This window comes from Leptodactylus fuscus, chromosome 7 (assembly GCF_031893055.1).
Source record: "Leptodactylus fuscus isolate aLepFus1 chromosome 7, aLepFus1.hap2, whole genome shotgun sequence".
NCBI classification, from domain to species: domain Eukaryota; kingdom Metazoa; phylum Chordata; class Amphibia; order Anura; family Leptodactylidae; genus Leptodactylus; species Leptodactylus fuscus.
Window position 1 is genome coordinate 103,319,332 of NC_134271.1, and position 24,319 is coordinate 103,343,650.

The 24,319-nt window shown below is 42.8% G+C and overlaps 2 protein-coding genes across 5 annotated transcripts in view; both read right to left on the reverse strand.

Moving 5' to 3' along the window:
- The window catches only part of CDCA4 (cell division cycle associated 4), a 120,274-nt gene that overhangs the window by 87,849 nt on the left and 8,106 nt on the right, over positions 1 to 24,319 (reverse strand). For 3 of the 4 annotated variants that reach the window (XM_075282695.1, XM_075282694.1, XM_075282693.1), the window contains one exon: positions 20,065 to 24,301. In XM_075282695.1, the coding sequence (XP_075138796.1) occupies positions 23,555 to 24,295 (741 nt within the window). In that variant the 5' untranslated portion in view covers positions 24,296 to 24,301 and the 3' untranslated portion in view covers positions 20,065 to 23,554. Of the gene's footprint in view, positions 1 to 20,064; positions 24,302 to 24,319 lie in introns of those variants that run through there. The other variant, XR_012717253.1, reaches the window with a different exon arrangement.
- LOC142213976 (SERTA domain-containing protein 2-like) lies at positions 5,839 to 13,295 on the reverse strand. Its single transcript, XM_075282619.1, has 2 exons — positions 13,113 to 13,295; positions 5,839 to 8,005 (listed from the first exon to the last, which is right to left on the reverse strand). The coding sequence occupies exon 2, from the start codon at positions 7,999 to 8,001 to the stop codon at positions 7,171 to 7,173; it is 831 nt and encodes a 276-aa protein (XP_075138720.1). The 5' UTR covers positions 8,002 to 8,005; positions 13,113 to 13,295; the 3' UTR covers positions 5,839 to 7,170.

The window sequence follows — 24,319 nt, forward strand, 5'->3', positions numbered from 1 at the left end:
CATCTTCTTGGCATTCACAAAACGGATGTCACTCTATAGGTTTTAATCATATAACTTTATTGAATTAACAGTCGGCAACAATCTGTTGTAATTCTGTCCTTTAGCAGCATATTTCCATAGGAAACCTGTGATTTACAAATGTCATTACCAGCGCATACATAGAAATGTTCCAGATTTCTGCACAAAAGAAAAATAAAATAATTGTAGCCTGGATTTCTGCTGAAGTTGCCATCTAAACGCTATAGAAGAATAGAAATAGAAGAAAAGCAAATCTATACAAAGCACTCCGAATTAGGTAGCTATATAGTTAGTGAAGATGCATCCTACAGCCTCCCAGAGTCCTGGGCTGCCTTCTTTACTTTGGACTGTGCAGGCTATACAACATGAGCTAGAACACATTGGCATGTATCAGAGACTTTACAAAACTGTACATAGAGTAGTGCAGAGAAGAAAGTACAGGGATTTTAGCGAATTCCAGAGACTGGTAGTAGTTAGCATCATATGAAATTCCTGCATTTGTAGTTTGACTTCTTTTCACACAGTCTATATATGCATGCTCTTAGAAAACATTATAGAAACAGATAGCAGCAATGGCTTATATGCAGGGGACTTTTTAAAATTTACATGTCACATACACATAATGGAGGCAAAGACTTTCTGTTCTGAAGTGTTACGACACACCCAAAAGGACAGGGCTAAACATCATCTCAGTTGTGAAATACATTATATTATTGGTGATTAAAGGGAGTCCGGCGCTAGTTTTGACCCTTATGAACTGCCGACAGTGCTATCTATAGGACAGGGAGAGAAGTGTAACCATACCAGGGGTGAAGGGCATGCAGACTGCATGAATAAAAGGTCAACAAATGGTTCTGGGGCTGTGAATGCCAATGCCAAGATAGCAGCCCCTTAACGTGCAGCACCAGGGTTCTCTGTCCCAGCCCCTCCCTTCTGAGGGGCAACTACAGCATCCAATCAGGAGACTGAGGAAAGGTCAGTGCAGAGCACTGCAAATAAAGGGGTCACAGCTTGGGCATTTGCAGAGCTTGAAGGAATCTGCATAACCATCACCCCAGTACGATTATACTACTCTCCCAGGCCTTAGTTCGGAGGTGCCAAAACCGCTGCCTTAAAACAGTTCATCAGCTACACCATAATAATGTGTAACACATGCAGTTTCATGCTGGAAGCTATATTCTACAGAAATTGTAAGTGTAAATTCACACACAAATAAAACATTGCAGAAAATCCACTGCATTACACAGAATTAACAAAGTGAAGGAGACTTTAAGAAATCTCATCTACAAGCTGCATAAACAAATGTGCATAGAATACATGCAGAAACTGACCTAGGGTCAGTCTCATCAAGTAGCATCATTTTAAGGCTGGTTGCAGACGACAGTGGTCAGTGTGCTATCCGTGTGTTGCCCAGATAGCACACTGACCCATTCTTTTCTATGGGCCGGTACACGCGACCATGAATTTCATAATCCCATGTACAGACCGACGGTCCGGGCTGCAAAATATATAACAGGTCCTATTTCTGTCCTATTTTGTGGCCTGTGCTTCCATGGCTCTTATTCATTTAATGAAAGGACCCGCACAAGCACACATGCCATATGGGGCGGCACACAGGGATCATCCCCATGTGCTTTTAATTCACGGCAAGCCTGTTGCAGCACGGTTGTCCACAACTGATCTAAGTCTGCAGCAGGTAGTTTATAGACAAAACTTATGAACCCCAATGCAAAATCAAGGGCCCCCACTTACACTATGCTATCTCCAATACTGGTGTTGTAGAAAGGCCTTGGAGAACCCCTATAGCTATGTCCTTGATCTCAGTTGTATACTGTGGATTTCACCCTTTACCATGCATCCTTTGTGTCCGGTATGGTCATACCTTTAATGTTTTTTACTGTATCCTTTTTGGATTTGCACAAGAGTGGTCTTTTACATTGGGTTATCATCTATGAGAGTTGACAAATACTGTTGCATTGTAGTTAAAGAATGTTAACACATATCCAGAACATAAATAGCTCTTAATAAACAATCACCATGTTCATAGATATTAGCCAGAACATAAAAGGTTGCCTCCAGAGTGTGTAGGTAGACTGATGTGTAAAATGTACCCTAGAAATAAAACTCATGATTTCTATGACAATGACTATTGTATCAGCACCTCCAGCTAGTTAGAAAGAGCAAAGCGTCATACCACATACTACATACACACAAAAACATAACTCATACAACACATTACTAATGACTAACACAGAAAGCAATAAAGAAACTATAAAGTGAGGACAACATTATACGGTAGTTCATCATCATTGGATGGTAACTTTGCAGCACAAAGAAATGGGTGTAAAGATTGAATACTGTTCATATCATTTGCACAAAAATAAAAAAGAAGCCCAGACAACATATTAGTCATAAAATTAAGTGAAACATTATACTTTAAAAAATAATAATAAAAAAAAAAGCCTCCAACAATTTTAGAGCAATTCCAGCCACTAAACACTAACTATGGCCGTTGTAAATTCTCAGCTTATGTACTATGGACAGGACGACTACTCTGGTGTAAAACAGTGACAACTACGGAAGTGTCACAGTGTGGGATTACATGGTACAGCTGAGAAGCCACTAACTGATCATACATGGACGGCCTATCCTGAGGATTGTTCATTAATATAGGAGCCCCTTTAAAGAGTCAATAAACAATTCTTTTTTAAGTTTGTAATTGAATTAAGGGCATACGGTGGCAATTCATGTGGCCACCCACTTTCCATCTGCACCGTGGCCATGTCATGGTACCCTTAGGGTATGTTCACACAGAGCTTTTTGAAGCGAATTTTGACACTGAATCCGCCTCAAAATCTGGCTCCCAAAGTCGTTAATGGGAGCCGCTTGATACTTTTTTCCGCTAGCTAGTAGCGGAAAAAAGAAGCAAGCTGCCCTATTTTGCCGCTGATTCCGTGGCTGACTTAGCCGCGGCACAAGGCTCCCTCCCATTCTTCGGCCCTAATCCGGAGCGGAATGCCATGACTGGATGCCGGTGCAGTGCAGCAGCATCCTTTCGCAACTACAGAATGCAAATTCTGCCGTGTGAACATACCCTTAGGGTTCATGCAAACATGAAGCCTCTCTTAAGAAGCTGTAAGTGCACCATGTTCCAATGTATGTTCCCCCTATGTGACACTGTGCTTTTTCCAAGCAGTGCTATCCATGACTGAAAACTTTAGACGGTAAGGTCATATGTTGTGGAAAATCTGTGAAAAAAGATGCATATTGCATATGGGGGTAAAAAAAAAACATAACAGAAAAGCAGGCTTTCAGGAGACAGAAGAAACATGTTGCAGCAGCTTTTTTTCTACAATGTGTGGCTGACACTAAATGAAGTCTCATTTGCTGGGATTGTAAAACACAGTTTTTCACGGCTAGCACACAGACCCATTCATTTCTATAGCCCCATACACATGAGCACGTATTTTCACGGTCCAGTGTATGAAGCAGTGAGCAAACCTCAGAACAGGTCCTATTCCTGTCTGTTTTGCGGAGCATGCTCACTGGCCCCACTAAATTCCGGTGCCTGAGTGGTATACAGATGTCATATATACTTACATACTGCATAAAACAGATGCAAATTCCATTAAGATGATGTAAGCTGGAAAGCAGTGCAAAATAAGAGACCCAGAAAGCAACAGAGAATTCTGATATTGTGGCTACTGGAAATTCATGAGTAATGTTAAAAAAGTTTCAGACTGACAGTCCTGACTTTTTTTTAAATCATGGACTAACATAATGCATGATGTATATGTCATATTGAGTACCAAGGCAGGCAACTTAACCCCCAGTTTAAAAAAAAAAACAAAAAATAAAAATACTATAAAATGAAGATAGACCGTTACACAATTACCACGGTTGAGTTGTATTTGCCACCAATGAGACAAAATGTGGACCCATATTCTAGCAGGTCAGCCTCCCCCTGCATGTGGCAGATTTCGATTGGGGGGGGACGGACGACAGATTCATTTATATCTACTGTACATCATTTTATTTTATATATTGTTGTCAGATATGTAGTTTTACCAATCTTCAGATTGTCAAATCAAGAAGAAATGCTTTACTTCAGAATTTTAAGTCAATCTATATGTCACTTCTTCTAATTCAATCCTAGAAATGTACAAACAGTGCCTCAAGCTAAATATGGACCACGTATGTAGATAAGGATAGGCTCAACTCTCCCCAACTGACAGACGTCTGGGGAGAGAAGACTTGGGCCCAACTCTTTTGCAGTGAAGGGACACGTCTGGCTGGAGTACATGCGCCCTCTTTCTTTGAGAATAAGAGCATGCACGTGTATGGGAGAAGTAAAGATGCGCTGTTCATTGGTTTGAGAACCAACACGGACAGAGAGTCCATGGTTTATTATCCAAGTTCATATCGCAGAATGCAAACCAAGTACTAACAAACAATTTTTTTCACTGGGCAGAGAAGGATAACCAGCCAAGAGCTTTTCGTCTGGCACACATTGAAGTACTACATGTACGACTCTCCCTGAAACATTAAAAGCAGCCAATCTGATACTGACTCAGCATCGTGTGATGCGTTACTCCCAAGAAAATGCATTTCAGAAGACTAAGTGCATCCATTAGAGGACGGACTGAAAAAAAAAAAAAAAAAAACCACCACCTTTAAAAGGCACTAGCGTCTGCCATTTCAGTCTAGGCCAATATCGAGCATTTCTCTTTTTTACAATCTGAAGATCGTGAGAACTGTTTATATCATGTTGGAGATACCAAGATGCAAAATCTGCTAAAGATAAGCAATTCACCATCATCAGTGCTACAAATGAAAACCTAGTTTGCAAGTTAAGCAGAGTATAGGTTATATACTACATTTGGAAGTCACTGTCATATATGGGCCTAATGAATACGAGCGTTTTGTAGCCCAAACAGCCACAGAATTGTACAGACCTAAAATAAAAGTGCTCATAGACTTTTATAGCACTCATATGTACCACTTTCATTTACATAAGGATTTGGATCATTTTGTGTGTGTTTGTTTGGAAGATGGACTGCACAAAAGGATAAAGTTTCCCATTTTGAGGCTTTACCTTCACCCCTCCAAGGGATCTGTTGTTTATTGAAGATCTTATCTCGATTTTTAAATCTGTGTCACACAAATCTTGCATATCACTCCCCCACAAAAACCAGAAAGGTAAATGATGCATAACAGGAGCACCACATATTGGCACACCTTGTGCCTACACTTCTATATTGGGACTCATAGTAAAGTCCATGCACTGGTGTATATATGTATATCTATCTCACACATATAGAGAAAGACACACATTGCTCTTGTGCAATCATACTAAATACAATATATTCCATTCATGTACAAGTTATTGCACCCAAAAATACTCAAATTTCAGACGTGTCTGTAGAAATAGTACAGCAAACCAAACATGGATCAGCGACCATACCTTCAGGCTCACTGCATAATTCCTGATCTCAAGTGGGATACAGATTATGAAGACTGCATTTAGGGAAGAAAAAACAAACAAACAAAAAAACAACTTTCAGAATTAGATGGAAAAGGAGGCATAACTATTAGAGATGAGCGAACACTGTTGGGATCAGCCGATCCGAACAGCACGCACCCATAGAAATGAATGGAAGCACCTGTGACGCCGGTCGGCCACCGGCAAAGTCAGCGTCACAGGTGCTTCCATTCATTTCTATGGGAGCGTGCTGTTCAGATCGGCTGATCCCAACAGTGTTCGCTCATCTCTAATAACTATATCAAGTTCCTATAAAACACCCATGTGTGGATGAAAAAACAACAACACCGAATAAAAGATTCAGAAAGCAAGTCAAAAAGGATGAGCCCCACATGAAAATACTAATCTACGAGAAAGTCTCTGTCTTTGCACATTTCTCAGTCTCTGCTATAAAGTGTTCAATTCTTACATTTTTTTTGTTAAAAAAAAAAAAAAATCAACAATTTTCGATAGAAAGATGTACATCAAGAAATAAGTGCTTTCAAAAGACCTAAAAAAAGCGCTGCACTACTTGCATACATGCTCACTGCACGTTTGGAACGTCTACAAATGCATAGCTCGGAAAAATGTTGTAAAAAGCACAAGAAATATTCACAAGCAAAATCCGCAGGTTTCTTCTTCTAGACTGAATCAGAAGTTTAGAAACATTGCCACAAAGGAACATATCTGAGGTAGAAAAGAAGTGAAGAGATCAGATCAAAGAAGAAAAGCCAAGGACTGCCTCGGAAGTAAAGTGCCAGCATGCTAAGAACGTGTACCTGCAGGCTATACTCAGCTAATATTTGGGGTGATCTTTGGGGTATTCATATATATATGTACACTACACCAGCTTTACTACGAACCACTGACAACATTAGGGCAATTTGTGCTTGAAGGTTCATCCAGGATTAGAAAGAGAAAAAAAAATAAATAAAAAAACCCTCTGCATCTGGGAATGGTAAACAAAAAATAAATAAATCTACTTTTCTAACCCCAGACAACTCCTAATTTCTCATTGGCATCTCTAGTTCCAAGTGATTCAGTAGGCTGATATACTGGTTTTGATCACCGATAAGAACATGGCTCGCATGCCAAGCACAGAACAAGGTACACGCCATCACCAGTAGAACCACATAAACTAATAAACCTTATTACAATTCATAAATTAACAAAATAATAATCTGAAATGTACAATATCAATACCAAGAGATTGAAAGAAAAGAACATGAAACAAAAAAAAACACAAAAGCAAACAATTAGGTTTTTGCACTTCATCTTGAAGGAGGTAGTGTCCACTATATACAAGAAGTGACATCCTGCGTTGGCTCTTGTAGGTTATTCTACTATCCGAAAAAGGTTTACAAATATTGTCATCGTTAGAAAAATATTGGTTTTCTGCAGAGAGTTCACATTGCAGTTTTCTTCACATCTCCAGTTAGAAGAATATGCATAATACTGAACGACTGGAGCTAGGCAGTTTTGGATTCCATAGGCATTTATATCTATAGAAATATATCCTGATCATTTGTGCATCTGTAAGTAAAATTGCCCTTTCTGAGTTTCCAAACTTTGTTAAAATCCACTTCCCCTTTATGACCACCCAGGTCTGGCTTTTATTAGCTCGTATGATGTCAGGACCCAACTAGGATCTCCATGATATGGTCCAGATCATTCATATCTGTCCTGCAGACCTGCAAGTTACTGTTTGATGAATTATTGCACATAGTATACAGCTTCAGGGGTTCTTCCACTGTAGGCTGCATTCTTGGTGACATCAAGGAGGAAAAGCTAAAATCAGAGTCATACATTGAAGTATCAATGTCATCAAAAATGTCATCCACGGACAGATCCTTTAAGTAACTGGTGGAGCTGGTCAGTTCAAAAGAACCAAAGACACATTCTGTTCCCCTTATGTCTTGCTTTTCACCTTTGTAGCCGCTTTCCATTGGTTTTGGTGGTTCATCCATGGCAGGACCCTGGGTCGGAGTTGGGCTGATGTCCTCAACAAAATCGAGATCCTTGAGAATTGATGAAATGGCAGAAGACATGTCATCGTCTGTCACTTCCATCAGGCTGTCCAATGGATTCTCACTGGGCCAAGACTCTCTGGTAAAATCGGCGTTGATTCCAAAAGGTACGTTTAAGGAAGGGTCTAAGGAATCGCTTCCTGTGTACATTAAGTTGTTGGAGGGAATGTCGCCTCCGATAACTCCTGGCAGCTGGCCGGCCTCCTGCCTCGTCTCCTCCTGAATTTGACGTACTGTATTGGCTATAAGAACGGATCGATGCAGGTTGGGTTCAGCCAGCATTTTATAGCTTTGCAGTTTATTGAGGCACATGTTGAGCACCAGTTGCCTTTGATGACTGTATGGCATGGTTCGGTTGCAATCGTAGGCACAAGAAAAGTCGGTCATGGTTTCTTCACAATCATTCAGTTTACGCTTATGTCCTCTACCGAGCATGGGTCTGTTTAACAAAAAATAAAAAATGGAAGCATGTCTTATGTTAAGCGGTTTATCAGAAAGCCAATAGCATAACAATATAACCAACAAAAGGACATTGATGTAGCAATACTAATAATACCATAGAAGACGTGGATACAGTTTACAGTAACAAGTCAATCTATTGCATAGAACAGTAGCAACACTTGGTAGACAGGCACCAGGGGCGAATAAAGCCAAACCAAACCCATAGCCTGGCAGAGACTGATGTAGTGCTTAGAGAGGGTCACCCCTGTATCAGTGCAAACATTTAGTCAATACAGCAAAGGCTCAGGGTCAGCCGAAATTCTGACCTATAAAAACTCCACTAGGAAACCCAAACACCACTTAAAAAACCGGTTACCCGTGGAAACTCATGGACCCCTTAGACTATAATGGAGTCTCTCTGGTTTCCGCTCGAAAAGGGCGAAAAATGCAGAGAAAAGCGCTGCTTGAAACACTTTTCTCACTGCATTTTTTAAAGGGATCTTTCAAACACATTTTTTTCTAAGTAACACGTCAGAATAGCCTTAAGAAAGGCTATTCTTCTCCTACCTTTCGTTGTCTTTTCCACGCCGGCGTTCACTTGAAATCCCGGTTTTTGTCGGTATGCAAATGAGTTCTCTTGCAGCACTGGGGGCGTCTCCAATGCTGCGAGAGAACCCTCTCCAGCGCCGCCTCTATCTTCCTCAGCAACGGCCTTTTCACATGTCTTCTTCTGGCATGTGGGGGGGTCAGAATTCAACGCAACTACAGTAGCATACTGTGCATGCTCGCATAAGCGGCCACAAAAAAATGGCCACCCACATGTGAAGTCAGCTCTGCCCGAGCCGACTTGCGCATGTGTTGAATTTTGACCCCCGCCTGCCGGAAGAAGATGCATGAAGAGGCCGTTGCTGAAGAAGATAGAGGCGGCGCTGGAGAGAGTTCTCCCGTAGCATTGGGGACTCCCCCAGTGCTGTTTGAGCGCTGGGGCCCGGACCCATTGCTGCGAGAGAACTCATTTGCATACCAACAAAAAACGGGATTTCAAGCGAACAGCGACGCGGAGAAGACAACGAAAGGTAGGAGAAGAATAGCCTTTCTTAAGGCTATTCCAATGTGGTAGTGAGAAAAAAATTAGTTTGAACGATAGGATGCCTTTAAGTAAGTTTTTGGGATGGAAACCTCAAACGGAGTTCAAGCGCTGGTGTGAACACAGCCTAAGGGTGCCCTCATGTGATTTCAGCTATAGAGGAGTCACAATGCAAAGACAGGAACAACATTCCTACCTGTTGTATAACAGAGGAACAACAACCCATACAAGTCAGTGACCATCTATGGCGAAAGAAAGTCAAGTTCCACAAAGCACAAATACCATGGTGAACCAAGGCCGTGTTCACAGATGGGGCAGGGGTTTCATCTATCAGATATGAATACAGAAAACCTGGTCTTGGTGATCATAGCTACCGATAACAATGGTGCTTTCACTTTTCCAGATCAGTTTAGGCACTGCCGCCATGTTCTGACTGGCAGAGCTTTGGAGTAAGAGTGGAGACTGATTTTGGCTGGAGTCCGAAAAAAGTTACAGACTATGGCTTCAAAGAAAATTAATTATTTTTCATAAAATTATACAATTATTTATATTGTATAATAACTAGATGTATAGTTTGTAACATATTTACTTTTATGGGAATCAATTCCTGAATTTGGTTTACGTCTTTTGACTGACCATGTCAAAATCCGCCCAGAAGGAAAACTAAAGCTAAGTTCACAACTGTGTAGGAGACTCGGCCGCAGATTCTATCTAAAATCAGAAGGGAAAAGGGTCCTGCACGGAGGACATTTCTCTCCACTGGTCTCAGTATAAAACTGTCAGAAATCCAGCAGACCCCATCATAGTCTATGGGGTCCTCGGGTGTCTGCTTTTTAAGTGGACAGGCTCTGTGACTTTAGGGTTCTTCACACTACAGCCATTCAGCTTTCAGTTTTATTTAAAAAAAAACCAAAAAAAACACCACAACTTTAATGGGTATCCACTGCACGTTTCTTTTGCACCAGTTCTGACCTTTGCGCCTGGTCTACATGTCACTCAATACGATTATGTAAGGGTCACAACACACTGTTCTGCCACACAAATTGTGGGTAACAAAGAGGTATTACCATCAAAATAATGTCCACCTTGGGTAGGTGGGGATCAGATGTGTGTGCGCGCGCTATATGTAAAAGGTCTTCACAGCAAATCCGACTTGTCATTATAGAGGAACAGAATGTAGACCGTTGCATGACAGATTTCAGATTACCATGCTGTGACTGTCTGTATAATACCGGGGCTTCTATTGCAGGCCACGTACCAGAACTCACAATAGAGGGACTGGTTTAATGCAATACATTGCATAATACCTGTCGGTGGCCGCAACAATCAGCGACATTAACTCTTCCTGCGCCTTGGCCAGCTGTCACTGAGGCGCCGGAAGGGTTAATGTCACCGATCGTTGCGGTCACCGACAGGTAGTATGCAGTTCCTCCGGCAGCGCGTGAGTGCTGCCATGATCGCTGTTATCGCCATAGCAACGTGACGCCGCCACCCGCCTCAACCTCCGGGAGCTTTGCACTGGCTCCCCGGCCTGTCAGTGTTTTGCTTCGATTGCAGCCTATGACAGGTAGACTGCAATTGCAGCGCCAGTTTTATGCAATGCACTACATAATACCGGCGCCTCTGTTGCAGGCTACGCAGCCTAGGCTGCAATAGAAGCGAAAGACTGACAGGCCTGGGAGCCAGCGCAAGACTCCCGGCTGTCATAGCAACCCGACGCCGGCCCCAGAGACTCCTCCGGGTGCCGGCGTGGAGAGGGGTCATGGCTGCGCCGACGGAGGAAATGTGTTCAGGGTGAATGTGGTTGATCCCTGGGGACACCGACCTGGGGCAACCCCCCTCAACCCCCCACCCATCGCCCTGTATCCGCTGCACTGACCAGTTATGTGGTGTGTCGGGTGCACCAGCCGCCGGCATATGCGCTCCTCTTTAGCCGTCCGCGAAGTGACAGTGTGTAGGTGGCCTGGGATAGCTGCGGCGCCGGGACCATGTGGGCTGCCGCCATCTTCCTCATTGTTTCCCTGCTCTATCGGCACACCCACATTCAGCCCCCAACATATGGTGCCGCAGCCCTGGCTGCATAGCCTGCCCACACCCAGCCATGCACCAATAGAAGGTGCGTGGACTTACCAGTGCTGGCGGAATGCCAGCTTGTACAGCAGAGCCGGAGGGTTCTTTGGAGGGTCACGGTGGCGATTTGGGGTGAGTGACCCACATTTAAAGTAGCCTATCCTTCCTTCCTGGGCAATATGTCTGTGTGTGTGATATTTCAACAAAATCTGTGTGTGGTGGGCCACTGTGGAGCATATATACTGTGTATCATAGAATACTGTGTGTGGGGGCCACTGTGGAGCGTATAATATTGTCTGTGGGGCAGATTGTATTGTCTGGGGGCCACTGAGGGGCAGAATGCCCTTTAAAGTAAAAGCTTATGGGTGATGTTTGATGGCATATATTCATCCGTGATGGTTAACCTATGGCATGCGTGACAGAGAGGGATTTAACTAATAGATCTAACTTCACTGCATTAATTTCAGAGTCGAGAACCTTCAAACCTTCCTACTATACAGATTGTATTGACTGGGAGCCACTGTGGGGCAGACTGTATTGTCTGGGGGCCACAGTGTGGCATATAATACTGTGTGGAGGCCACTGTGGGGCAGATTGTACTGGGTGGGGTCCCCTTACTATTTATATCACACAGTATCCGTTTTATAACAGACATAATATAAGTACAGAATGTAATAACCTTGCACGGTCACTATAAAGCAGATCCTGTGCGATGTAAATAGTGAACATTAATTGTTCCAAGTACCAAATGCAGAGACCTTTACATTTCAGAACAAGCTCTGTAAAGCCCCATTCACATGTCTGTAATTTGTGGGTCTGTAACTTTCCACAATTGTAGATCCGCACAGTATTAAGGTTAAATTTCAATGTGGGCACTTTGTGATAATTTAGTGGGTTTTGGGTTGCAGTTTGTCAGTTTCTAAAAGGTAATTGGTATAGAGCAGTGATGGCGAACCTATGGCACGGGTGCCACAGGTGGCACTCAGAGCCGTCTCTGTGGGCACCCATCTGTGGCACAGATCATACTGTGTGGCGGCAACTGTGCAGCAGATTGGACTATGTGGAGGCCACCGTGGAGCAGATTGGACTATGTGGGGGTCACTGTGGGGCAGACTGTACTGAGTGAGGGCCCTTCACTATTTATATCACACAGTAGTGGTTTTAAAGCAGACATGTAATATGATTACAGGTCATAATAACATTGCACGCTCACTATAAAACAGACCTGTGTGATGTAAATAGTGAACAAGAAATGTTTAATATTATACCAAATGCAGTACAAAAATGTTTCTATACCTGAAAGCTCTGTAAAACCCTATTCACACGACTGTATTTTGCGGGTCTGTAACTGTCCACACTTGTGGATCCGCACAGTATTAAGGTTAAAGTGATGTGTTGGCGCTTTGCAATAATTTAGTGAGTTTTGGGTTGCTGTTTGGGCCCTCGGTCGCCATCACTGGTATACAGCCTAACAAGGGTGTGTTTTAGGGCCAGTATTATGGCCACTACACCTGGATCCCTGGTACCAGTACTGAACCCTATGGTGATCACAGTGATCACAGTTCAATGGGGGGTCCAGAATAGGGTTTTATTACACCGCCATCCAGTCAGTCATGTGATGGTGTAACCTAGTCATATGACCAGGTGACCTGCACTGTATACATGGAGTAGTGGAAACCTGCGGGGCCCCACTGTTTACTTGCCCTCTCCCGGGTTAGATCCTTCACTTGATGGCCGATACCAGATCAGTTCTTTCCTGTGAGTCACCCAGAGGACCCCTGAAGATACTTCTTATATACACGAAGTACAAGGCGCCTCATGTCTGACATTTCCTCATGGTATAAATGGCTGAAGAAGGCATGCGGCTAGAGAAATGTCAGAGTGTGAATGATGCCATACAGAAGTACCGATGCGGCTCGTGCCGTCAGTGAGGAGCTGTCTGACTTACCTCACACACAGCAGTCGGTGACACTTCCTCCTCGGTTTCTCCGTCTCTGACTGCGGCTCAGGAGCTGCCTTCTTCTTCTTCTTCCTCCTCCCTGTGTCACCTTAATCATCAGGCGACAACTTCTACAAACGGGGGCGCCAGGTCCGGTCACATTCTATCTTTACCCCCGACAGCCGCCGGGCTCACGGCTGTGTCCCCACCACCCCCCGCCCCGAAGTCCCCTCTCAAGTGTGCGCATCCGAGGGATCTGCTGCCAACACCAGGCATAGAAAGTGCGTGAAGGATACCCAGCTGATTGACGGCCCTTGTCAGGTGCGTCGTCTCTGATTGGCTGTCAGCTAGCAGGGCAGCACAGCAACTATTTTCTGATTGGTCAGGGGGCGGAGTCACGGTGATAAGCAGGCTGCGCAGTTTAGGCGACGAATGAGAAGACAGGGCGGGTACGGTGACGTCACAATAACGTCAGCACTGTTCTATAAGCCCAGACGGCGCATATGCAGACAGCGCGGTATTATCGCCTGTGCGCTGGCTGGTAGTTGGTATTAACCGCGCGTTACTTTGTTCGGTTTTGCCTATGTGACTGAGAACATAAACTATCTATACGCAGGCTACTTGTACATGGTAAAGTTAGGGCTGGCACATGGGCAAAGCTCCCGTTTAGTAGGAATGGCAGTGAATGAGGTTGTGTTGCGGTGTTGTGCCCGTAATGGTCGCAAGGAAGCCAAGAGCCAGACGAGCTTTCAGTCACGACAGGGACAGCTTCAAAGTCACAGCTCGGCCTTTAAGAAAGGCACATGCAAACAAGTCCTCGGTGAACATGGGGAACTTGCTCTAGCGCCACCTTTTGGAAGGTCCCTATAGTTCAATGCCTGGCCATTCTTTGAAACCTGGTGGCATAATATGGGATGAAAGCCAATACAGAATAGCTCCTACAAAAGGAAGAGGAGGCCATGTGCAGAGGACGGACTCAAGGTTATTGCTGGCTGGATGAGAGTTCCTAGGTGATGAGGGTCAGGAGTACTACACAGTCTACCAATAGGTACTGGACACCTGTGCTAGAATAGAAAAGGCAACATTTATTCAGATTCAATAGTTTCCTTACAGATGTTATTGATGGACACAATACTCCCAGATGCCTGGTGAAACTCCTGGTGTATATGAGCTATCGGTTGGGTGCGGTTTCTCTGGCCAGCACTCGTCGGCCTCTATCTCCCAGTTTCGGGGGTCTGCCGACTCTGGACACATTCCGACAATCACCATTAACCTTCCACTTTGCAATCACATAGGCCGCTGTCGATTTTGGGTAATTCAGTTCGCTTGCTATGTCCCTTAAGGATCGACCATTTCTGTGGTTCCCCACAATTACCCCTTTCTCAAAATCAGACAACTCTGCATTTCGTGGCATCTTGCATGCGACTAATGCCGATGCTGTTTCCTATCTAACGGCGGAAGGCGTGACGTACATCACGACCGCAGATATCTTCATTTGCATGGATGTCCAAATACTTATTGGTAGACAGTGTACATCTCAAGGAGGAGCTGGTACCTGGCGATGATGAAGTATACTATGTGATCAGAGGAGAGGAGAACCACATAGTGATACATCACAAACATCTCAAGCTGAGTAGCTTCAAAGCCTAAGGTTCAAAAACTGCTCCAAGAGTGGTGACCCTGGGGTGCCTGAACCTTCGGACTAGAACATTTCTAAGGAATTTTTATATAGCTTGTCAGATGTCTTTGTTGTCATCATAATGTATTCACATGTCACAAGAACAATGGAGGATATGGTGCCCTTTTGGGGCGTCCATTCTGAGGTCTAGGGGTGAGTATGTAGCCTTTCGACTCCTCACTTCCCTGCATCTCCAGCCACTTTGTTTTGAGCAAACATATCTCAGTACTGAACAGTGGAGAGGCAGTTGGTATGGAAGCCAGGAGCAAGACTGAGTTTTGGTGACTTTTGCAGGGCCTTTTGGATGAGAGGGTTGGAAGGTTTGTGGATGCTCATCTTTTTTGAGCGCCTGCAATAAACTGCATTCTTGTGTGGGATGCTGCACTTTTGTATTTACTTAAGTGAGAGAGAACATGTTCTCTGTCTTAGCCTACAACTACCATGATGCATTGCTCTTCACTCAGATCCTCCTCTCACCCCCCCCCCCCCCCCTTCTCTAGATACTCTAACTACTAGCCCTAACAACTTAGCTAACAGCCTCCAACCTAATCCACACCCCATCATACATACCTGTCTTCCTATCCTGGAGATCACTTTCTCCACCGTCTCATCTTCGCTTGACTTCTGCCCACACCTGCGCAATAGAGACGTTCTGTTACACATTAGTGGGAGGCCCGCTTCTTGTCCTGTTCATGTCTGCCAGTGTTTGCGCAATAGTCCCAGAGTGCTCTATTGCACAGGCTTTCCTGTAGGAATTGATGCTTTGTGCCAGGCAGAAGAAGAGGACATGAAGACAGGTAAGTATAATGGGGTGGGGGAGCATTGTTTGTTTTTTTCTTTTTAAAGAAACAGGGAAACGGATTGTCACCGGAAAATCAGAAAATTTGCCTGGGTAATTATACGCGCGTATCACATTGAAAGCTATAGAGAAGAAAGCAGCCCATTCAATTCTATGGGGAGCGCATGTATGCCGGCACCCATAGAAAGCAATGGGATCTGTTTTAACGCCACTGATATGGAACGTGTTACACGTTCAGAATCAGCAAGCGTATACTCCGTGTGAAGGGGCCCTTATTGTGATATATGCTGTCCAGGAGAACTCATCACCTATTGATCAGTGGAGTCACTCCCACTAGTTAACTTCCCATACACTCAGGGAAGAGTAATACAGCTGTATCCTAGCAGACATCTGAATAGGTTGGAGAAGTAGGGCAGAAAACTAGTGAAGGTGCGGCTCATATTTTCAGGGTTTTTTTTTTCCATATATGGGGTTTTGAGGTCTATTAAAAAAAAAAAAAATTTCATTCAGATTATTCATAGAAATTTTTGCATTTTTTGGTGATAAATAGGGTCTTTTTACATTGCCTTTTTCTTGTATATTTTCCTCATTTTAATATCTGAGAAAAGATAAACAGAGGGAAAACTTATTTTTCATACATTTTTTTTCTTTAAATACCGCACAAGTGCTACAAAAAAGAAAACAGCGTTTCCTCTTGATTATCGTAATTATTTTTCATAGTGTCGTTGGGGGGGGGCAAGGCTACAATCTTCTATGCTGCTTTACTGGTGATGTTCACCCTGTGGAGTCACTTGTTTATCTCTTCTTACCACGTCAATCCTGTGTGACCCACAAGGTGGATTGGATCATGGTATATTTTATTAGTACCTCTTTGCACACCTGATCTTCTGGATGAAGTTTTGTCTTTATGCTTTTAGTGTATACTGGAACTGTCAGTTATATCTCATAGCATAGCACGCCAGTATGTGAGGCTCAGTAGCAATACATGGTGGGATAGACAACTAAGGAGGTTTATTTGTCTAGGAAGGGCCTTACATGGTCTGAGTTAGGGATAGGTTCTTGTTGGGGTTGTAACGCCAAAGTTAGGAATTTTAGGCATCCTGTTTCAGGGCTTAATAGGGAGAGTAACAGTAGATCTATTCACCCCAACCTCACATTGAAGTGACCAAAGAATATCAGGGTTCGGGGGATATTGTCACTCCTTAGGGAGAGACCACCATATAGGTGTGTGGAGACTTGTTAAGCCTTTAGCACTCCACTTTGCAAGGAACTATGGGAAGAATATGCAAATCCGCCTTCCATGATGTAATTAGGAAGACAGTTGCTGCCTCATTGTTGCAAACCAATAGAGGGCGCTCACTGGAATGTGCAAGCCTGTCTTAAGACAGGATTCCAGTGAAATAACCCAATAATGGCTGCTCCCTTTAGCTTCATGCCCGACCTTCCAAGAGGCCTTTGTTTAGCAATGACGCTGGGATTATTACCAGGTTATAGTCTCTCAATCAAGGACAGCTGTTTCGATCTGGTTGGATCTCATCAGCCCGATGTAGAGAGGACTATAACCTGGTAGAGGTGAGAGGCTTAGACAGGGTTCGGGGGATATTGTCACTCCTTAGGGAGAGACCACCATATAGGTGTGTTGTGGTGGTCTCTCCCTAAGGAGTGACAATATCCCCCGAACCCTGTCTAAGCCTCTCACCTCTACCAGGTTATAGTCCTCTCTACATCGGGCTGATGAGATCCAACCAGATCGAAACAGCTGTCCTCGATTGAGAGACTATAACCTGGTAATAATCCCAGCGTCATTGCTAAACAAAGGCCTCTTGGAAGGTCGGGCATGAGGCTAAAGGGAGCAGCCATTATTGGGTTATTTCACTGGAATCCTGTCTTAAGACAGGCTTGCACATTCCAGTGAGCGCCCTCTATTGGTTTGCAACAATGAGGCAGCAACTGTCTTCCTAATTACATCATGGAAGGCGGATTTGCATATTCTTCCCAAAGAATATCAGTCATGTAGTGTCTGTACAGTAAGACCAATTACATCCTTTACTACTATTGGACCTCTGAGTTGGTGATTTGGATTAGTGACTCTCATTCAGTTGTTTCTATGCTTTTGAAGACATAAATGACATTTATATTGGTGCCCTATATAGGGTTACCTATGTATTTGTAACCAATTAAGATTTTTATTGCTGTATATTTTGAATTTTTTTTTTTGCTTTAATTTTCTGTCGCGTACAGAGATTGTGTTAGTTAGATGGATGATTATTAGGAAGGAGTGTTCTTCCAGGCAAAGGATTTATGGAGTCTATTCTAACCTTTCCTGCAATGAATGCATAATAATAATTTGGAGAAAAACATAATTTCTAGTACCATAGGTTAACCAACTGGTCATGGATGGTTGTTCGAGGGGGAAATGGCCTGTAGAATAACAGCATGTCCCCTCAGCCTGCTAAGAAACTATTCCATCAGGAACAATCAATGTACATTGATACCTTCTCTCCTTGCTGTGTCTTTCAATGGCCTCATCGCTTGCCCGAAGGTTAGTTGATTGATGTGTGAGGCTTTATTACAATGTTGGTGTAATATATAGTGTAGGATCTGTGCCTATACTATATTGTACTTATGTGCTGAAAATATCTTACCATGCCTCATCACCCCATGTCTGCAGTTTGAATAGCTTTATTTTACAGTCAGTTTTCAATCCACCGGAGCCCGCGGTCTGTGAATGCGCCACTTATAGGAAGTTAGCTACCAATGGTGTGGGGGGGATGGGTGCGCTAGAGGAACATATTTCTTTTACACCTAGGATAACCAATTTGCTTTTCCCAGTCATTTTCTCAAACTTATTATAGGGTCAAATGTGAAAGCACAAATGAAATACAAACAATTGAAAAAAGACTTGTTTATTAAAACATACTGAAACTACATTCATTGCAAAATTGTATGTGTAATATTACAAAGCAGGCTATGAAAAAGGCAAGATAATCCAATACTGTATAAATGCAAAAGTCAAGTGCACATATTTAACATGCGAGGGAGGCATGTGTAACGTTTGTACCAGCGCCCATACGGTCCTCAATTATTTTCCAAATGCATTTCTATTATTTTATGGAGTGTATAACAATAAAAAAAACAATTAAAAATAAAAAAACCCAGCTGATTAACCTGATTTATGGAAGACTTAGAGGCACATTTTTTTTTTCTTTACAGCCAACTTATTAACCAATAAGTCTCCATTATAGAGAACAGTGCGTCTTGGCCTTTTTCCGCATCCCCCTCCCCTTCACCCACAACTACAAGTATTTTAAAATGGAGATTAAACGGGTACCTCTTGGTATCCATATTGAACAAAACAACTGTATAGAATAGTAACATGTAAGTTGCTGCTTTGATCAAGGGAGGGTCAAACAAGGGGGGGGGGGGGGATATCAAGGTCTTCATATTTTTCATTGTTACCTTTAGTGTCCCTTTCAAACAGATGCCTAAAGCACCCGTTTAATGCCATTATAACAAGCAGGATATGCAGGGCAATATGTAATATCTATTTAGACATAATGCTTGAAACAAAAAAAATGCTAAAAATGGACTCTTGCCACAGAAATATAAAGAAAAATCCTGTACATATAGGAGATCCTTAGGAACTAGGAGGGTAACATACACTCTATAACGAATGTATAAGTACGAACCACATAAACATTTGCTCTTCTACTATATATGTTAAGTTCCACCCCCCACAAAAACAAAAAACGACAATCTGTAAACATTGTCTAAATGCACAAAAATGGATGTATTTCAGCCTGTACTTTAAGAAACTATCAACCTGTAAAATGGGGTCTTATAAATGTACTGAAACAATCCTGGCAGGAGGAATAAAAGGGAATGACTGGACATTTATATATGGTCCCACGAGTAAGGGTGCATTCATACTGAGTAAACGCTAGCTTATTTTGTAGAGTAAAATTACACTTGTAAATTTTGCTATCCCATTGACTTCAATGATATTTTTTTACAAGTGTAAAAATACGCCTGTAAAAAATACGCCTGTAAAATGTCATTGAAGTCAATGGGATAGCAAAATTTACAAGTGTAATTTTACTCTACAAAATAAGCTAGCGTTTACTCAGTGTGAATGCACCCTAAGGGTGCATTCACACTGAGTAAACGCTAGCTTATTCTGAACGTAAAACACGTTCAGAATAAGCGGCGTCTAAAGCAGCTCCATTCATTTCTATGGGAGCGGGGATACGAGCGCTCCCCATAGAAATGAATGGGCTGCTTCTTTCACTCCGTGCAGTCCCATTGAAGTGAATGGGGAGTGCCGGCGTGTACGCTCCGGCATGAGCAGAGCTTGCCGTATACGCCGGCACTCCCCATTCACTTCAATGGGACTGCACGGAGTGAAAGAAGCAGCCCATTCATTTCTATGGGGAGCGCTCGTATCCCCGCTCCCATAGAAATGAATGGAGCTGCTTTAGACGCCGCTTATTCTGAACGCGTTTTACGTTCAGAATAAGCTAGCGTTTACTCAGTGTGAATTCACCCTAAGATGCAAATGCTGTACTTTACTATCTACATTTGTGTGTGGTATCTTTGGATGTGCCTCACTTATGATATTCCACTATATGAGGTGTATTACAGCCATCAACATTGATCATTAACCTTAATGAGCACCATTTCTTTTGGCTAGATTAATGTAGATGGCTGAAAAACCCCTTTAATAAAAGTGGTATTGCCATCTACAGGATCATATTTAAAAGTTGAAGCTTAAGCTAACAAGCATTTTGACGAATAAATTTTCACTGTTGCCCAAGCTTGTTGCCCAAGTGTCAGACTACTGGGTTGGTGACATCAGTCCCTGTTCCCGGCCACCTATATTCTCTTTTCTCCACTGCGATGGACAGCTTATGAAGCAGTCTGTCAGCTCTAGAAAGTGCATTTCACTGCTGAGCCCTGATGAGGGCTAAGACAGTGCTTTATCGGTGCCCGTTATCTCTGCATGTACACATTGACCCACTCACACCCCAAAAAAGCACCAAGGAGGAGTTGGAATAAAATAAAGTGTAAATGCAATCATGATATATGCAAGATCACAGTATTAGAGCAAAAGGAAATGCTCATCGGGGAAAACAATCTGAAAGGAGGCTTCTAGTACCCTGGTCTGTCTCTAGCCTAAATACAAGGGGTACATTGGTTGGGCATGGAAGTATACAGGTTCCATATGATATGCTGAAGCATATTTGCCCACAGATGTATGTGGTCCTGTAGATCACTTGTAGGTTGGTGGCATCCCAACTTAATTGGTGAGAATTCCATTTATTAGGCAGGGCAAAGAGGTGTTGAGGTCTGGCAGAGACCTTCCTGGGAAACTCTTGCTATGAGTGGGTGGGCATTATGATGAAAAATCATAATCAAAAGCTTTGCCATAAGAGGAAACATGTGGCTTCAATATGTCCTACACATCGCAAAGCTGTTAGCATCCCTTGAATTACTACTAGGGATGCATGACAGTCACTACCCAAAAGTACTTCCTGAGTGCCTTATTATTTTAGCCCCTCTTGGGATAAGACCCCCTGTCTAGTCAGACCACATCTGTCATCATTCACATGTATCGGACCTAACTGCATTCTGCAGGTTTTGCAGCAATCTGAAATGTCTACGTAGGTGCAATATTGTCAATGAATGTAAATGCAGAGATAACAGTGTGCAGTCTACAATCTTAAGCCTGTCCACCATTCGGTCACTAAAACCAGCAAGTGGAGGATAAAGGAGACAGGAGAGCAGGTAAAACCCTTAGATGAGAAAACCCATTTAACATTACAGTTTGCATATATTTGCCATGAGCACAATGACAACTACAGAACCGTCATCTCAAAGGCAATGCTTTCAGTAATTATTGCTGCAATAAACAGGTTAAGTCACTGTTCAGTTCTGCATACTTTATAGCAAAAATTATTGGCCGATCCTAAACTGAAGGTATTCTTTTTTGGATCCAAAAATCAATTTTTAGATATTAGCAGTTGTGTCAGTGTTTAACAAAAACTGAGGTCCAATTACATGTTGGTACTACCCAATAACCATCATTTATAAAGAGATTTAAGGGCAAGGCCACAAGATGCAGTAAAATTTGGTTATGATACCCAAACTAGAGATCTCACTTTATTTATCTGCGAGCTTTATCTCATTCACCTTGTTGGGACTATAAAATGAAGCACTTCTGACTCTTCTTCAGCAGCCAAAACCACTTTTTTTTTCTAAATGTAGATTGTAAGCCCCATATAGGGATCACAATGTACTTTTTCCCCCCTATCAGTAGGTCTTTGTGGAATGGCCAAAACCACATCTTGTTGCCTTAAACACCTTTGGGCAGATTAGAAAGATTGCATGACTGGAGAACCACAGCAGTACACAGGTTGCATGTGGTATTGCAGCTCATCCCCATACATTTCAGCACCACCCACAATCTATGGATAGGTATAGTGCTAAAGATGGAGAAAGCAGCCATGTTTTCCTAACCCTTTAGGTAAATGTCATGAACCATTCCAACCAATACAAAAGGGAAGATAGATTTTGGTTGTAAATCAAACAATATGGGTGTATATATTATTGCTGGCACAAAATAGGTGCCGCACCAAAACCTCTCCCTGAGCAGAGAGCACCAGCATTAGGGATGAATCTCGCATAGGCTTTAAAGAGTTACTTCCATCTCAGACATATGGAATATGTAAAGCATTGTGGGGGGAGGGGGTTCTGGAAATAGCCCCACTAGCAAGACTACTACAGTACTTATCTATGACAGAAAACTGGTGTCCTCATCATGGTGCCTGGGATAGTCCTGCGTAACTGTGCATCACATATAAAAGGTAGTAAGGCAAATAAATATTGGATTATGGATGAAAAATACAAAACTATATGAAATAAATACTGCAGATTAGTGTACCTAGAGAAAGTTAACATACATAGATGTTATTTGTGTAACAATACAGTATCCCAAATGATGGCAGCATGCAATGCTCAAGCTGTTGCAATTCGTAGCATGCAGGGAGTTGTAGTGTCAGATCAGGGCTCATTGCAAGGCGGCCTGGCTTGTATATGAACAAGTAAATTCATAGTTTGTATCTTGATAGGTTACTTACATGACTGACAGCAGCTGGGGAGCCAGTAACTATAGAACTACAATTCCCAGCATGGGGAGAGTTATAGTTTAGCTTACAGTTTAAGGATATCTGGGCTTTAGGTAAATATAACTTACATTCTTGTGGCATTACAGGACCATAAGAAGGATTAAGGTTGACATTTGATGTAGTTAGTAATTCATCACAAAGTGCAGAAGGGGGGAATAAAACCTGACGTAGTGATGTTCTCATTTCATATACAATCTAACCTACAACAAAAAAAAAAAAGTCATTACTATATTTGGGAGAGGAGGGGGCTCTTAAAGGGTTTTATGACATTTCAAGACCAAAACCATAGCTGCCTTATTTTCAAAGACAGCGCCACCGTTGTTCACTGACAGCATTTGGTATCGTCGTTCAGCCACAGTAAAGTGGACAGGCTGGACTACAATACCAAGGGCAGTCGCTCCCTCCCCTTCCCCCTTTCATTTTCAAATACACATTTTATTGGTACTACAATAAAGAGTAAAACTACAGGATACTGAAAATATACGAGCTGGCCACAGGAGGAATAGAATGAGGGGCATTTCCAATACAGCTGCCATATGGGTTGTTACCCATCAGATTTAGACTCGAACAAGAAACCGGCCTAGGTACATGACATCATTCCATACCTATCTTAACTACGTGCCACTTCTTATGAAACACAGAATGGCCGCCGTCATATTGGTTACTACTTTCCTTCCCAGATATAACAGAATCGCTGGAATAACCTGGCAGAAGACAACTCAAGGTGGAAATGATTTTAAATTAAACCATAGTTCAGAAATACACCATCATGCAGAATGGAATATAATCTTCAAGACTCTACAAGGATCTCCACAATATGATCGATCTCATTGAGTTCTGCCTTGCAGTGAGTGGATGCAGTTGACTGAGATAAGCTCTCGAGCATATCACAGTGGCCCAGTTTAGAACTTCCCATCATCCCAGTCAGCACTGTATCAAGGTCGTAATAAGAAGTGTCAACCTCAGAAAACAAGTCTTCCACTGAATTTGTATTTCTGTTCTCCAAGCTCTCAAATATATGGTCTAATGATTTTTGAAGGTTCGCTCTATTTTCCTGGGGACCTTCCATCTCCCAGAAGCCAGATGAACTATTTTGCACCGCTTTAACAGAGGCTATAGTCGAGAACTCCGAAATTTCCTCCGTCTCTTGAACCTCTAACTCTTCGCTGTATGTAATATAGGAGTCATCAATGTGTTTCTCTTCAGCTTGGTCCTTAGAGGAACGGCACAAGATTTCTGTAGAAACAAGACGATCCAGAGGAGCTGGATGATCAGTTTGGTGTGCATGAAAAAACTGCCAGCTCCCATCTTGAGTCATTTCCTCTTGTATCTGCCTTACCGTGTTGGCGATAAGAACTGATCGGCAGAGGTTTGGTTCTACCAGCATGTGGCACAGTTGAAGCTTGACTAGTGACATGTCCAACATAGACTGACGTTCTAGAGTATAAGAAGGAAGAGTCTTTAAGTCAACCAAGGAGCCATTGATCACTTCCTGTTCGAAGCACTTTCTTTTAAGTCCTCGAGTAAACATGGTGTCCTATAAGGGAGTAGAGAG